At 60.4% G+C, this 13,613-nt stretch overlaps 3 protein-coding genes across 5 annotated transcripts; all 3 read left to right on the top strand.

Annotated features, from left to right (window-relative positions):
• Positions 1 to 81: 81 nt before the first annotated feature.
• Maz (MYC associated zinc finger protein) lies at positions 82 to 3,751 on the top strand. 3 transcript variants are annotated; one of them, XM_090357994.1, is made up of 6 exons: positions 82 to 156; positions 829 to 915; positions 1,003 to 1,862; positions 2,219 to 2,282; positions 2,559 to 2,730; positions 3,549 to 3,751. In XM_090357994.1, the coding sequence occupies exons 1-6, from the start codon at positions 121 to 123 to the stop codon at positions 3,749 to 3,751; spliced, it is 1,422 nt and encodes a 473-aa protein (XP_090214120.1). In that variant the 5' UTR covers positions 82 to 120. The 3 variants fall into 3 exon arrangements, with proteins under 3 accessions (XP_090214120.1, XP_090214121.1, XP_090214119.1); XM_090357993.1 differs by lacking the exon at positions 82 to 156 and having other exon boundaries at positions 619 to 915; XM_090357995.1 differs by lacking the exons at positions 82 to 156; positions 2,559 to 2,730; positions 3,549 to 3,751 and adding an exon at positions 2,451 to 2,552 and having other exon boundaries at positions 615 to 915.
• Positions 3,752 to 6,551: 2,800 nt separating this feature from the next.
• On the top strand, positions 6,552 to 9,353 carry Prrt2 (proline rich transmembrane protein 2). Its single transcript, XM_090357990.1, has 4 exons — positions 6,552 to 6,628; positions 7,250 to 8,185; positions 8,556 to 8,688; positions 8,864 to 9,353. Exons 2-4 carry the CDS (start codon positions 7,313 to 7,315, stop codon positions 8,872 to 8,874), a joined length of 1,017 nt encoding a protein of 338 aa, XP_090214116.1. The 5' UTR covers positions 6,552 to 6,628; positions 7,250 to 7,312; the 3' UTR covers positions 8,875 to 9,353.
• On the top strand, positions 9,348 to 13,518 carry Pagr1 (PAXIP1 associated glutamate rich protein 1). Its single transcript, XM_090357991.1, has 3 exons — positions 9,348 to 11,088; positions 11,305 to 11,387; positions 12,816 to 13,518. Exons 1-3 carry the CDS (start codon positions 10,610 to 10,612, stop codon positions 13,013 to 13,015), a joined length of 762 nt encoding a protein of 253 aa, XP_090214117.1. The 5' UTR covers positions 9,348 to 10,609; the 3' UTR covers positions 13,016 to 13,518.
• Positions 13,519 to 13,613: the final 95 nt, after the last annotated feature.

Here is a 13,613-nt window from a genome sequence, read left to right as displayed (position 1 = left end):
ACCCTCCTCCCCCCTCGCCCGCCCCGCGCGCCTCCTCCCGGGCTCCCCTCCCCCACCGCCGCCGCCTCCTCCTCCTCCCGCCCCGGGGTGAGCGCGAGCCACCTCCCTCCTCCCTCCGCCATGGATCCCAGCAACTGGAGCAGCTTCATCTTCCAGGTAACAACCCCCTCCCCCGCCCCCACCCCCTGCCCACACCCCCTCCTGCCCGCCCGCCCTCCCTCCCGTCCCACCCCCCCTCCGCGTGCCCGGTGCGCGCGCAGCTGTCCCCCTCCCTCCCTCGCGCCCTCCCCCGCCCTCCCCGAGGCGCCGGCTGGGAGCGCGCGCGGCGGGGGCCGAGGCTGCTCCCTCGCTCCCCCCACCCCGCCCCGCCGGGCTCCAACCGCCGCCGCCGCCGCCGCCGCCGCCACCCCGGGCCCCCGCCCCCAGCCCCGTGGGGCCTCCCGCCCCCACCCGGGGGGCGTCGCTGCCGCCGCTGCCACGCTCCGCGGCCCGCTAGGCGCCCTCCTGCCTCCCTCCTCCCTCCCTCCCTCCCGCCGGCCGGGGTGCGCGGGCGGCGGCGGCGGCGGCGGCGGCGGCGGCGGCGGCGGCGGCGGGGCGGCCCGCGGGCCATGCGTTCGGCGCGGCCCTGCCCGGCCGGCCGGGGGCGGCGCCCCGAGCCCGGGCCCCGCGCGGCCCGCGCCCCCGGCCCCCGCTGAGCCCCGGGGCCCCGCCACGGCCGAGGCCATGTTCCCCGTGTTCCCCTGCACGCTGCTGGCCCCCCCCTTCCCCGTGCTGGGCCTGGACTCCCGGGGGGTGGGCGGCCTCATGAACTCCTTCCCGCCACCTCAGGGTCACGCCCAGAACCCCCTGCAGGTCGGGGCTGAGCTCCAGTCCCGCTTCTTTGCCTCCCAGGGCTGCGCCCAGAGTCCATTCCAGGTGAGTGGGGCCGCCGGGCGGCGGGCGGGCCGCGAGCCGGGCGAGCGGGCGGGCGGAGGCCCGGGCCCACACGCGCTGTCCCCGCAGGCCGCGCCGGCGCCCCCGCCCACGCCGCAGGCCCCCGCGGCCGAGTCTCTCCAGGTGGACCTGCTCCCGGTGCTCGCCGCCGCGCAGGAGTCCGCCGCCGCCGCGGCCGCCGCCGCCGCCGCCGCCGCCGTGGTCACCGCGCCCCCGGCTGCCGCCGCCGCCGCCGCCTCCACGGTGGACACAGCGGCTCTGAAGCAGCCCCCGGCGCCGCCGCCGCCGCCCCCGCCCGTGTCGGCGCCCGCCGCCGAGGCCGCGCCCCCCGCCGCCGCCGCCGCCGCCACCATCGCCGCCGCCGCCACCGCCGTCGTCGCCCCCACCTCGACGGTCTCCGTGGCCCCCGTCGCGTCCGCCTTGGAGAAGAAGACAAAGAGCAAGGGGCCCTACATCTGCGCCCTGTGCGCCAAGGAGTTCAAGAACGGCTACAACCTCCGCCGGCACGAGGCCATCCACACGGGCGCCAAGGCCGGCCGCGTCCCCACGGGCGCCATGAAGATGCCCACCATGGTGCCCCTGAGCCTGCTGAGCGTGCCCCAGCTGAGCGGCGCCGGCGGCGGCGGCGGCCCCGAGGCCGGCACGGGCGGCGGCACCGCCGCGGTGGCCGCCGGCGGGGTGGTGACCACCACGGCCTCGGGCAAGCGCATCCGCAAGAACCACGCCTGCGAGATGTGCGGCAAGGCCTTCCGCGACGTGTACCACCTGAACCGGCACAAGCTGTCGCACTCGGACGAGAAGCCCTACCAGTGCCCGGTGTGCCAGCAGCGCTTCAAGCGCAAGGACCGCATGAGCTACCACGTGCGCTCACATGACGGCGCTGTGCACAAGCCCTACAACTGCTCCCACTGTGGCAAGAGCTTCTCCCGGTGTGCAGGGGCCTCGGCCGCCCGGGCTGGGGAGGGGGGAGGGGAGGGGAGGGAGGAAGGGGAGGGGTGGCCACCCAAGGCACCAGCTGGACCTGGAGGGAGGAGGTGGCAGGAAGCCTCCCGGGTATGGGGAGCCAAGGGGTGGGCCTCTGCGAAGGAGGTGGGTCCTCGGCCGGGGAGGAGGAGGAGGAAGCCGGGGTTCAGGGGGAGGGATTTCCTGCCCAGACAGGACCATAAAGCTCGGGAGAAGACAGTGGGTGCCTTGGGAAAAGACCTGTTAAAGGAAACTAGGCAGCTAGGTTTAGGTTCTCTCCCCCACAGCATCAACCCTAACCCTCACCCCAACATATCCGCAGGCCGGATCACCTCAACAGTCACGTCAGACAAGTGCACTCGACAGAGCGGCCCTTCAAATGTGAGGTAGGAAGCTCGCTTCCTCCTGTCTTGGTTTTCATGATTTTGATCCTCATTGTAGCTACCTGAGTTCAGCCTCTCAGACCCCCTTTTTCTCTCTCTTCTTTTTGCCTTTTCACTCCATTTTCTCATTCCTTCTTCACCACCTTGTCATCTCACTCTCATTTCCTACAGATCAAAGACCCCCAAGGCTCTGATCCCTTTAACCTCTTGCTCCCTTCTCCCCACTCCCCAAAGCTTTAACTCTCCTTGACACCCCCCACGCCCCTCCCCCCTCCCCAGAAATGTGAGGCAGCTTTTGCTACGAAGGATCGACTCCGGGCGCACACAGTACGACACGAAGAGAAGGTGCCATGTCATGTGTGTGGCAAGATGCTGAGCTCGGCTTATATTTCGGACCACATGAAGGTGCACAGCCAGGGCCCTCACCATGTCTGTGAGCTCTGCAACAAAGGTACATGCTAAAGGATGCCAGCAGGGCCAGGACTAGAGGGAGGAGGGCGCAGAGCCACTAGGCCTTTCCACGGATGTGGGTTAAGGGTGCTGTAGCCAAGAGCTCGTGGCATCTAGAGCCCTTCAGGAAGCAAGGAAAGCAGCACTGGGGACAACTGAACACCACCAAATTCTAAGAAGCCATGGCTGGAGAAGATTTATCAGAAAGATTCAACTTCCTGGGTGTGCATGGGTCAATGGGAGTGGTGCCTGCTGCTTTGGGAAAGGAGCACTGTCCGGGAGAGCCAATCCCCCAGGGTGGGAAGGCAAAGTTCAGCTGCACAGCCACAAGTTCTTGTCTCCAGCTCCTGGGGCAAGTGGAATATATTGGCAGGTGTTGAACCAGCACACACACCCTGCTCCAGTAGTGGTGAAAGTTGCTTGAAACACACTTGTTTTGCTAACTGGGGCTGAGACTGGGGCACAGGAGGGAGGGGACACAGCCGCCTCTACTGAGATTAGCTACCTTCAGCTCCTCAAGTAGCTAGGCATCAGTTAAGTGTCCGGCCATCCTGAGAGAGCTCTCCCAGCCATGTGGAGGAAATTCTGTAGCTGTCAGCCCTGAGAACTGGGCACCACTCACACCAGGTCCCAAGCCTAGGGAGGGCCTGTCCCCACCAGCCTCAGCCGAGTAGTCCGTCCCAGCCTATCAAGGATGTGGTGGGAGGAGGACAGGGCCATCTTGAGGAGGGCGTCCCCAGCCTAGGAGAACAGCCCCGTCTCTGGGGTCTCCACCTGGCTGACCCCCATCCCCCCCCACCCCAATCCGCCCCCCCATAGGCTTCACCACAGCAGCATACCTGCGCATCCACGCGGTGAAGGACCATGGGCTCCAGGCCCCGCGGGCTGACCGCATCCTGTGCAAGCTGTGCAGCGTGCACTGCAAGACCCCTGCCCAGCTGGCCGGCCACATGCAGACCCATCTGGGGGGGGCCGCCCCCCCTGTCCCGGGAGATGCCCCCCAGCCACAGCCCACCTGCTGAGGGGGACCCCTGCACCCACCAGGCAAGGCGTGGGGCATGGCTGGGGGTGGGAGTGGGCTGGGGTTGTGGGACAAGGGGGTTCAAAGGGCCCACTAGGGGATCTCAGGAAGGCAGGGACGCCCATCTGTCACTCAGGTTAGGGAGAATGGACCAGGGAGGGCCTTGTAGGACAACTGCTGTTGGTAAGAGGCAGGCCCAAGCCTCTGGGGGTCAGATAGGAAGTGAGCAACGGCTGTGTCCCAGGGGAAGGAGTTGTACAGTATTGGGGTCTGGGAGTACATGGCTCTTGCCATTCAGGTTGCGCTGTGATCCGTGGTGTTTTTCTTTCTCACTGCAGGTACTGGTGAGGTTTGTCCTATGGCAGCAGCGGCGGCGGCAGCGGCAGCCGCGGCGGCAGCGGCAGCAGTGGCAGCCCCTCCCACAGCTGTGGGCTCTCTCTCTGGGGCAGAGGGGGTGCCAGTGAGCTCTCAGCCACTTCCCTCCCAGCCCTGGTGAGCTCAATGTTGATGGGTGAGAGGAGAGAATGGAGGAAAGTCCCTTGGTGCAGTCTCCTCCCCTCTCCTCACCACTACACACCAACCAAGGAGCCTCCAGAAAGGAAGAAGAAACTTGTTCTTAGGGGAAATTCGCTAGGTTTTAACAATGTTTCTCCTGCTCCTCTCTTCTCCTGTCAAGAGCTGACCCTGTACACACCTGTCCCCCTGGTTGTGTTGAAGTCCCCTGGACAGTGGGCAGGGATAGCAGAGAACAGGAGTAGCCACTGCCCTTTCCCCCCCTCTCCTCTCTGCAGTCCCCTGCCCTTCCCTCCCGGGGATTTGTGAGCCTTGTCCCTCGTGGTCCTTGCTCTCCTCCCTTTAGCCTTCTCCCTCGAAGTCTGCTGCCCCTCCCTGGGGAGTTGGTGCTTTCTTTTTGTTGTTTTTCCCCCCCAGGGGGAGGGAAGTGAGGAAGGAGGGAAATCAAAAGATTGTGTCCCAGAGAGATCGGGGAGATCTGAGAATGGGCAGAAGCAGGCAAGGCGAAGATTGTACCTTCAGTAAGGTAGGGTTGTTGAGGTTAGGCCCTAAACATCATTCTACTTGAGAATCCATCAGGGGGAAAAAAGAAAAAAAAAAAAACAAGGGGAGCAAAAGGAGCCAATAAGGCCAGAGGCAGGAGATGGAATCGTAGGGGGCCAGGGTAAAGGAGGAGGGAAACCAGGGACTAGAGGTGCTTCCTGGGGGTGGGGGAATGCAGCCAGTGTCTCCCCCTTCCCTCTTCCACCCCAGCTCCAGCCCTGGTCTTTTCATCCCTCTTCCCCATGACTGAAGCTGTGGCCCTGGCCATGTCATCGTGTTCCTGTGTCCCCTGCATGTTCCCCACCCTCCACTCCCTCCTTTTACGCGGACCCCATTACAATAAATTTTAAATAAAAACGGGTTCTGGTTCCAGGTTCAATGAGTTGCCCTCACCAAGCCCATAAATTCCCTGTCTTTTCATCCCCCCTCCCCCAGCAGGGGATTTCTCTCTTTGGGCCTTGTGTCCCAACTGGCTCTGGTGGTTCTGGGGCTCTATCCATTCCCTCAAAAAAAAAAAAAAAAAAAAAAACTGCCTGAGTGGCTGCAGTATAGGTTTATAGGTGGGTAAAGACTCTTGGGGCTTCAAAAGACAAGTGCCAGAACTCCCAAATTGGGACTCATCAATCTGGCCAGGCCCAGAATAGTCAGTGGTGGTTTCAAAAGGTCTAGGTTCCAGAAAAGCTGGAATTGGGGCTGTGGTTCAAGTGCAACAGCAGAAAAGCTCAGGGACAGTTCCCAGGCCTTAGAGTCCAAGCCCTGAGATCAGTCACACTCACACACGCACATGCACACGCACACAGGTTGTGCAGGGTGGCTCATGCCTGTAATCCTACCTGCTCGGCAGTCAGATCTGAGGGTCATCTTTCGAACGCAGCCTGTGCAGAAAAGACATGAAACTTTCCATTAACTACTAACAAGCCAGACGTGGAGGTGTGGCTCAGGTGGTCCAGTGCCAGCACCAGCCGTAAAGAGCCATGTTGGACCACCACACATCAACACTGTAATGCCTGATGAACCTTCTGACCCAGGAAAAGGGATGCGGGGGGGGGGGGGGGGGGGCTGCAGAAAGCTTTGGAAGCCCTGAGCCACCGGGCTGGGAGCTGCAGGGTTGAGACCCGCCTGCACTTGGTCTCCACTCTCAGGCTTCTGGCCCCGACCCCTTCTGCTCCAGGCCCGCCCTGCAGTGTCCCCTCTGCCCTCTGGAATTGCCTCTCCCCTGGCCTTGCTCTGTCCTTTGCCCAGACCCTTCCTGGGCACTTCCAGTCCGCATTGCTGGTTGCTGCTTCCCTGGGGGTAGGGAAGCCTCCAGTTTTGCAGGCTCTCTACCCCGGGGGCCCCGCCCCGCTCCTCTGCAGCCTCCCCAAATTTTGCCCCAGCTCCTGGATCCCTCTTGGTGCTGTGGAGGTGGCGCCGCCTGTCCCGCCGGTCCCGTCTTGAAGACCCCGTCTTCTGCCGGGTCCCCTGGTGACCGTTGGCGGGAGGGGCCGAGACTTAGGAAGGGGTGCCCCGGTGGAGGCGCGCGTGGGAAGGGGGCACGAGTGATCCCCGGCCGGTTACCCTAGTAACGCGGGCCGGGCACGCGAGGCTCCCTTGGACGGGCCGGGAGGGGCGGGAGGCGTGCGAGGGGCGGGGGCGGCGCGCGGCGGCGGCGCGTAGGGGAGGGGACCGGGGAGAGGGGACGAACAGACGCGCGGCAGGAGGGGGGCCCGCCGCCGCCGCCTCCCTCCCTCCCTCCCTCCCCGCTCGCGGAGATTGCTCCCTCCCGGGCTGCGGCTGCTGCAACGGCGGCGGGGCTCAGCAGCTGTCTGGAGACGGCGTCGAGGTGAGGCCGGGACAGACGCAGGCTGCGGGGAGGAGTGGACGGACGGACAGACAGACAGACAGACCGCTGAGTTGCACGGGAATGCGGGGTGGCGGGCGAGCTGGAGGGTGGTGCTGGGGACGCCGCACCCGCGGGAGCTGGAGGTGCCTGCCCCGCTGTGGTCGTGGGAGTCCCCGGGAGGGAGTGGGGGGGGGCGTCTGTGCTCCCACGCGCAGCCCGGGAGGAGGAGAGGGTGCAGAGGGTGTGGGACTGTGTCGGGCCCCCTGCCCGTCTGCCTGTCTGGTGTGTGTGTGCGCACAGCTTGTTTGGGGTGGGGGGTGTCCGGGCACTTGCTGAGATCTGAGAGTGGATCTTGGGTGTTTGGGGGGGACGACCCAGGGAGGTACCCCCTGGGGAGGGTTCTGTGGATAAAAGGGTTTATCTTCCCAAAGCTCTCCACACCCAAGTCCATAGAGTACATCTCCCCCAGAGATGCCCCACCCCTAGGCAAAGGAAACCCCAACTTTTCTTCTGCTCCCTAGAGATAGCCCAAGACTGGTTCTGAGACACAGCTTGGTCCTCTAGGAGACCAGAAGGGGAGCCCCTCTTCCCTCATACCGAGCCTGTCTGCTCCTCTTCCAGGATTTGCTACTGTCTGCTGTTCCCTCCTCCCCCCAGGGGCCCTCTCCCCTCTCCCATCTCAAGATGGCAGCCAGCAGTTCTGAGGTTTCTGAGATAAATGGGTTGCAGGAGAGTCCCAAGACCCAGGGAGAAGGACCTGACCATGCTCAAGCTGGAAGTGGCCCTCTCCAGGTCCAGGCAGAGGTTCTAGACCAGCCAGAAGCCCCGCAGCCAAGCTCAGTCACCACTGCAGCCCCTGTGGACGCAGGACCCAAGATTGGGCTGGCCCCAGAGACCCCAGCTGGGGCCCCAGAAACGACCCAGGCCACAGACCTCAGCTTAAACCCTGGAGGAGAATCAAAGGCCAGCACCAGCCCTGAAGTATGCCAAGAACCAGCATCCAAATCCGAGGCAAACAAAGAGGCTCCTGCCAAAGCAGACCAGGGGTCTGAGCAGGAGTCTGCAGCCCCTCCCGAGCCAACCTCAGAGCCTGCTCCCCAGTCAGAGCCTCAGCCAGCTTCCCAGCTCACCTCTGAATCAGTGATTCAGCCAAAACCCCCTACCCCGGACAACCCCACCCCTGAAGTCCAGACAGACAGTATAGGGGAAAAGCAGGAGAATGGAGCAGTGGTCCCTCTGCAGGCTGGGGATGGGGAAGAGAGTCCAGCCCCCCAGCCTCACTCACCACCCTCCACCAAAACCCCCCCAGCCAATGGAGCTCCCCCTCGAGTGCTACAGCAGCTGGTTGAGGAGGACCGAATAGGAAGGGCTCACGGTGGGCATCCAGGATCCCCCCGAGGTAGCCTGAGCCGCCACCCCAGCTCACAGTTAGCAGGATCCGGGGTGGAAGGGGGTGAAGGCACCCAGAAACCTCGGGACTACATCATCCTTGCCATCCTGTCTTGCTTCTGCCCCATGTGGCCTGTCAACATCGTGGCCTTCGCTTATGCTGTCATGGTGAGCCCCAGGGGACCCTGGCCCAGGTCTGTGGTGGTGGCTCCCAGCTCCTTGTCAATGCCGGGACAGAGCCCCAGGAATAACCATACCTTACCTTTCCTCTGCATGGATCCTTCCCCAGTTATAGGATCTTTGCTTGCCTCTCCTTGGACTAAACCCTCTGAACAACCACTACCCTACCCTGGTGGGTGGGAGACACAGGGAGACTTGTTTTACACTACCTTGCTAACCTGTGCCCTTCTCAATCCTCCTTTCATTCCATGGGGGCTGGCTGCTTTCTCTCTCTGTCTCTCTGGATGATTCTCACCTGATCACTGCTGGGCTGGCTACTCCTGACCTCATGGTACTCCACCCCTCACCCTAAACCCAGTCCCGGAACAGCCTGCAACAGGGGGACGTGGATGGGGCCCAGCGCCTGGGCCGTGTGGCCAAACTCTTAAGCATCGTGGCGCTGGTAGGGGGGGTTCTCATCATCATTGCCTCCTGCGTCATCAACTTAGGCGGTGAGTGAGGGTCTGGGACAGGCAGGGGAGGAGTGGAAGGGTTGACAAGGGCAGCTTTACTAACCCCTGCCCCCTGCTCTCTCCTGTCTGTCTTCCCCCACTTATTCCTTTGTCTCTCCTTGTCTCCCCTTCTTCCTGGTCTGTCTGTCTGTCCTTCCCCTCTCCTCTCCCACAGTGTATAAGTGAAGGGCTCTGCCCTGCACCCCAAGACTTTTCTTCCTGTTGGGAGCTGCCCTGGCTCCATCCCTCCCTTGGGGGAAGGCCAATTGATGCCCCTGGCCCCCATCCCTAAGGACCAAGGGAGCCTGAGCGGCCTTGTTTACAGCTTCTTTCCTGTTCCTGCATCCTGCCAGGCTCCTCTGCCAACTGTAGGCCTCCCTTCTTCCTGCACTGTTTCCAACCTCCCCGCACTTTTGCCTGTGGATGTCCCTCCCCTCTTTCCCACCACCAAGCCTCTTGGCTTTCCCCACCCTGCACTTCCGGAAATCTCCCTGCACTGATCACCCTCAAATCAGCACGCTCTCCATCTCCCTCAATCTCTTTCAGCCTCTTTGCACTTCTTCCAGCCTCCTGAATTCTCAGAACCTCAACCCTGGCCTTCCCCTCCCAAATTTCATTGTCTTGGCATCTAACCCATTCCTTTCCTGTACCATCTTCCCTCCCCCACTTCCTCTTTCTGCCTCATCTTCCCTTAGTATCCTCTTCTCACCCTCCTGCCACTCTTTATTCTGCAAAAACTCCAGCACTTAGATTAAGGCTGGGGAAGGAGAGGGGGCAGCTTCAGGAGAGGGCTACCCAGCCTAGGGCTTGCCTGTTCTCTGCTGGTACACGCCCTCTCCCCACCCACCCAGGTACCTATTGGGTGGCGGCAGAACTGGCAAGCCACGGTCTAGCCGGGGCACTTGTACAAGGGTGGGAATCCAGGCTGTGCCCCAGGCAGCTGAAGGATCAGTATGAGCTGACCCACTCACCTGGATTTTTTTTTTTAACCTGTCTTCTGTTTGGAGAAATTAGGAGCTTGGGCTATTCACACGCTTTGTAACGGAAGGGAAAAAGTTAAAAAAAAAAAAAAAAAAAAAAAGGACCAAAGCTCCCAGCAGCAGGGAGCAGGGGAGGGGCAGGGGAGTTCTATAATTATTTTTAAGAGGACGAGGGAGGCGAGGTGCACGCGACAGTCAGAGGAGGAGGTAGGGAGGCCCGGATCCAGCTACCGCATGGGTAGGAGTTGGCGGGCTTTTTGTTTTCTAAAAAAAAAAAAGAAAAAAAAGAAAAAAGTCAGGAGGGAAAATCTAAAGTTCCTTTAAAAAAAAAAAAGATACCAAACTGATTCTCCCTTTTTGTATGCTGGATGCTGCATGAGTCTGAAACACCAATAAACAGAGACTGCATGAGACTCGCCTCCAGTCTCACTTGGTCCCCCGGCGATCGTCTGCCAGGTCAGGGCACCGCCTCCCCGCAGAGCCTGGTGGGCGGAGTACGCATGCGCCGAAGTGATAGCCATCTTTACTGTGGGCCCGGAAGCCTGTGGTGCCCCACCCTCGAAGGTCTATCTGCGCATGTGCAAGCCTCCCTTCGCTCTCCTCTTCCAAGTAGCTTTAAGACTAGAGCGGAGTCTCCCGCGCACCTTTCTCTGCGCTTGCGCACTGTGCCCCTGCGCAGCCTGGGAGGCGGATCTCGGCTCCGGGGAGTGTACGGCGGCTGAGTTGACCAGAATTGCGAGAGGTCCGGAGAGGGGCGCTGGGTCCAGGGCTGGTGGGAGGGAGGACAGGACGGGGTGGGGACCCGGGCGGAGGCCCGCCCCTCTCCGTGCCCATCCCCACCCGCGAGGCGGGGCCCGAGCGCCCCCTCCTGGGCACAGCTGTGGCGGCCTGGGTGGCGGGAGAGCCCACTTCCATTGCTGGGCCCCTTCCCTGCCTGGCCGATGTCCCTTTCCCGGGGTCATGGAGACCTGGCGGCCACCACCGCGGCGCCTCTGTCGGAGGAAGGGGAAGTGACTTCGGGCCTCCAGGCTCTGGCCGTGGAGGATACCGGAGGCCCCTCGGTCTCGGCCTGTAAGGCTGAGGAGGAGGGGGAAGTCGGCCAAGAGGAGGCAGAGCTCGAGGGGTCCCGGGTCGAGGAGACCCAAGAAGCCGGCAGCACCGCGGGGGCAGAGCGTGCCGATGGGGAAGCCGAGGACTGGTGCGTGCCCTGCAGCGACGAGGAGGTGGAGCTGCCCGCGGGCGGGCAGGCCTGGATGCCCCCGCCCTCGGAGATCCAGCGCCTCTACGAGCTGCTGGCTGCCCACGGGACCCTGGAGCTGCAAGCGGCCAGCCTGCCCCGCAGGCCACCTACACCCGAGGCCCCAAGTGAAGAGGAGAGATCTGATGAAGAGCCCGAGGCCAAAGAGGAGGAGGAGCAAAAGTGAGGGCTCACTGCTTTGGATTTTGCGGAGGGCCGGGGCGGGGGTGGGCACACTATTCCTCTTGTGCTAGTTGGAAATAGAGGAAAAGAGTAGGACCCAGAGCAGCACCAAGTGGAGGGAGGGAAGAAGTGGAAAGAATCAACAGGCTAGGGAGAAATGTGTGTCTGCCTGGGCACACCACCCCCTCACCCTTTATTCTGTCCTTCTGCCCTCAGACCTCACATGCCTACAGAATTTGACTTCGATGATGAGCCAGTGACACCAAAGGACTCCCTGATTGACCGGAGACGCACCCCAGGTATGAGGGAATGACCCTCTCCCCGCAGTTACTCCAAAAGGAGTTCTCTTCAAGACATCTTTCTAGGTGCCTGAGCTGTCACCCAACCTCTGGCAGCAGGAAGGAACATCGACACGGTGGCATCATTTTTCTGGCTTAGATTAATGCTCTCTGCCTTTCAGAGACCATCACAGGCCAGGCGTTGATGGCTCACACCTATAATCCTAGCTACTCTGGAGGCTGAGATCCGAGGATGGTGGTTCAAAGCCAGCCTGGGCACAAAAAGTCCCTGAGACTCCTATCTCCCAATTAACTGCCAGAAAACAGGAAGTGGCTCAAGTGGTTGAGTGATAGCCTTGAGCTGAAGAGCTCAGGGAAAATGCCCAGAGTTCAAGCCCCACGACTGCCCCCCCCCCACAAAAAAAACAAGACCATCACAGGTGTTCAATCATCATTACTTACATCCACATCCCTGTACTTCTGAGTACATCTCTCTTCCATGGCATGTGCTTTCCCAGAATTCAATTTTCTCTATGTTACCCTCAAACCAACAGCAAATCCCCTTAGCTCCATCTCACATTTTCAAGCCTACTCATCACTCTTCCACCTTCAGCAACACACACCATTACAAACTATAGCCTTTCTTACCTTGACCGTCGGAATTGCTCAGAACTGGTCCCTGCTTCCAGTCAGCAGAGTGGTCCTTTTAAAACACAAATCCAGGGGCTAGGAGTTTGGCCTAGTGGTAGAGTGCTTGCCTAGCACGCACGAAGACCCAGGTTCGATTCCTCGGTACCACATACAAAAGAAAAAAGCTGGAAGTGATGCTGTGGCTCAAGTGGTAGAGCTCTAGCCTTGAGAAAGTCCAAGGACAGTGCTCAGGCCCTGAGTTCAAGCCCTTGGACTAGCAAACAAACCCAAAAAACACAAATCCAAACAGCATAGTCGGCTCACACCTATAATCCCCACTTACTCAGAAGGCTGAGATGTATGAATCAGTTTGAAGCCAACCTGGGCTTGAAACTCCTATCTCCAATTAATCACCCCAAAACTGCTCAAATGAGAGAGTGCTAGCCTTGATTTAAAAAGCTTTGGAGGACCACTGTTCAAAGCCAGCCCAGGCAGAGATTCCGTGAGACTCTTAGCTCCGGTAACCATTAGAAAACTGGAACTGGCACTATGGTTCAAGGGGTAGGGCGTTAACTTTGAGTTGAAGAGCTCAGAGACAACGCCCAAGCCCAGATAAAAATAAATTAAAAGCTTGAGGATGGTGTCCAGGCCCTGAGTTCAAGCCTCTGGGCTGGCACATGCACATACTACATGCACGCACACACACCAAGCTGTGCCCTCAAACAAAACTTGTAGGTTAAACAGTTTCCCAACTTTAAGCTACCGGAGAGAGCACAGTGCCAGAGCACTGTCTGTATTTTCTATCTTCCTCTGCCCCAGGAATGTCAGCCAGAAGCCAGAAACGAGAGGCTCGCCTGGACAAGGTCCTCTCAGACATGAAGCGACACAAGAAGCTGGAGGAGCAGATTCTTCGCACGGGGAGGGACCTTTTCAGCTTGGATTCAGAGGAACCCAACTCCTCCAGCCCCCCACTCCGCTCCTCAGGGAGTAGCCTCTTCCCCCGGCAACGGAAATATTGACTATTACTGCCACTGCCTCCAGGTGCAGAGTCAGTACCTGATGGGGCCTGGGGCTTCCCATTCTAACCGGTTCAAGCTGAGTCAGATTGGAGGTATGGCTGAGGTGGTAGAGCACCAGCCGGTGGGAGAAAGTTTCAGTTTGAGTTTGAATCCTGGCCTCAGACCCCCCCCCCTCAAAAAATAAAGGGGTCTTTGGAGGGCTGGGAATGTTTCTTTGAAGCAGAGTACTTGGCTAGCATGCACAAAGTCCTGGGTTTGATTCCTCAGTACCACATAAACAGAAAAACTCAGAAATGGCACTGTGGCTCAAGTGGTAGAGTGCTGGCCTTGAGCACTAGAGGCTCAGGGATAGAGCCCAGGCCCTGAGCTCCAGTGCCATGACAGACCAAAAAAAAAGGGGGGGGATTCTTGGGGAAGAAAGAAAGTGTGTGTGTGTGTGTGTGTGTGTGTATGTATTTTGTATTAAATATCTGTAGACTTGGATTTTCTGACTCAATTAAAACATTCAGAATGATCTCTTCAGAGATGCTACCACTGGAACCTAAACAGTTGGCCCCACTTGAGCCCAGAGAGCACAAATGCATTCACTGAGATTGAC

This window comes from Megascapheus bottae, chromosome 25 (assembly GCF_031878675.1).
Source record: "Megascapheus bottae isolate mThoBot1 chromosome 25, mThoBot2.hap1, whole genome shotgun sequence".
In the NCBI taxonomy this organism is placed as follows: domain Eukaryota; kingdom Metazoa; phylum Chordata; class Mammalia; order Rodentia; family Geomyidae; genus Megascapheus; species Megascapheus bottae.
This window is presented reverse-complemented; position numbering and strand designations above follow the sequence as displayed.

Coding starts and splice junctions, on each gene's coding strand:
- Maz (XM_090357993.1), top strand. CDS start 724: ATGTTCCCCGTGTTCCCCTGCACGCTGCTGGCCCCCCCCTTCCCCGTG. Junction 916..1,002: donor GCGCCCAGAGTCCATTCCAG/GTGAGTGGGGCC, acceptor CTGTCCCCGCAG/GCCGCGCCGGCGCCCCCGCC. Junction 2,283..2,558: donor AGCGGCCCTTCAAATGTGAG/GTAGGAAGCTCG, acceptor CCCCCTCCCCAG/AAATGTGAGGCAGCTTTTGC.
- Prrt2 (XM_090357990.1), top strand. CDS start 7,313: ATGGCAGCCAGCAGTTCTGAGGTTTCTGAGATAAATGGGTTGCAGGAG. Junction 8,186..8,555: donor CCTTCGCTTATGCTGTCATG/GTGAGCCCCAGG, acceptor CCCTAAACCCAG/TCCCGGAACAGCCTGCAACA.
- Pagr1 (XM_090357991.1), top strand. CDS start 10,610: ATGTCCCTTTCCCGGGGTCATGGAGACCTGGCGGCCACCACCGCGGCG. Junction 11,089..11,304: donor AAAGAGGAGGAGGAGCAAAA/GTGAGGGCTCAC, acceptor TTCTGCCCTCAG/ACCTCACATGCCTACAGAAT. Junction 11,388..12,815: donor TGACCGGAGACGCACCCCAG/GTATGAGGGAAT, acceptor CCTCTGCCCCAG/GAATGTCAGCCAGAAGCCAG.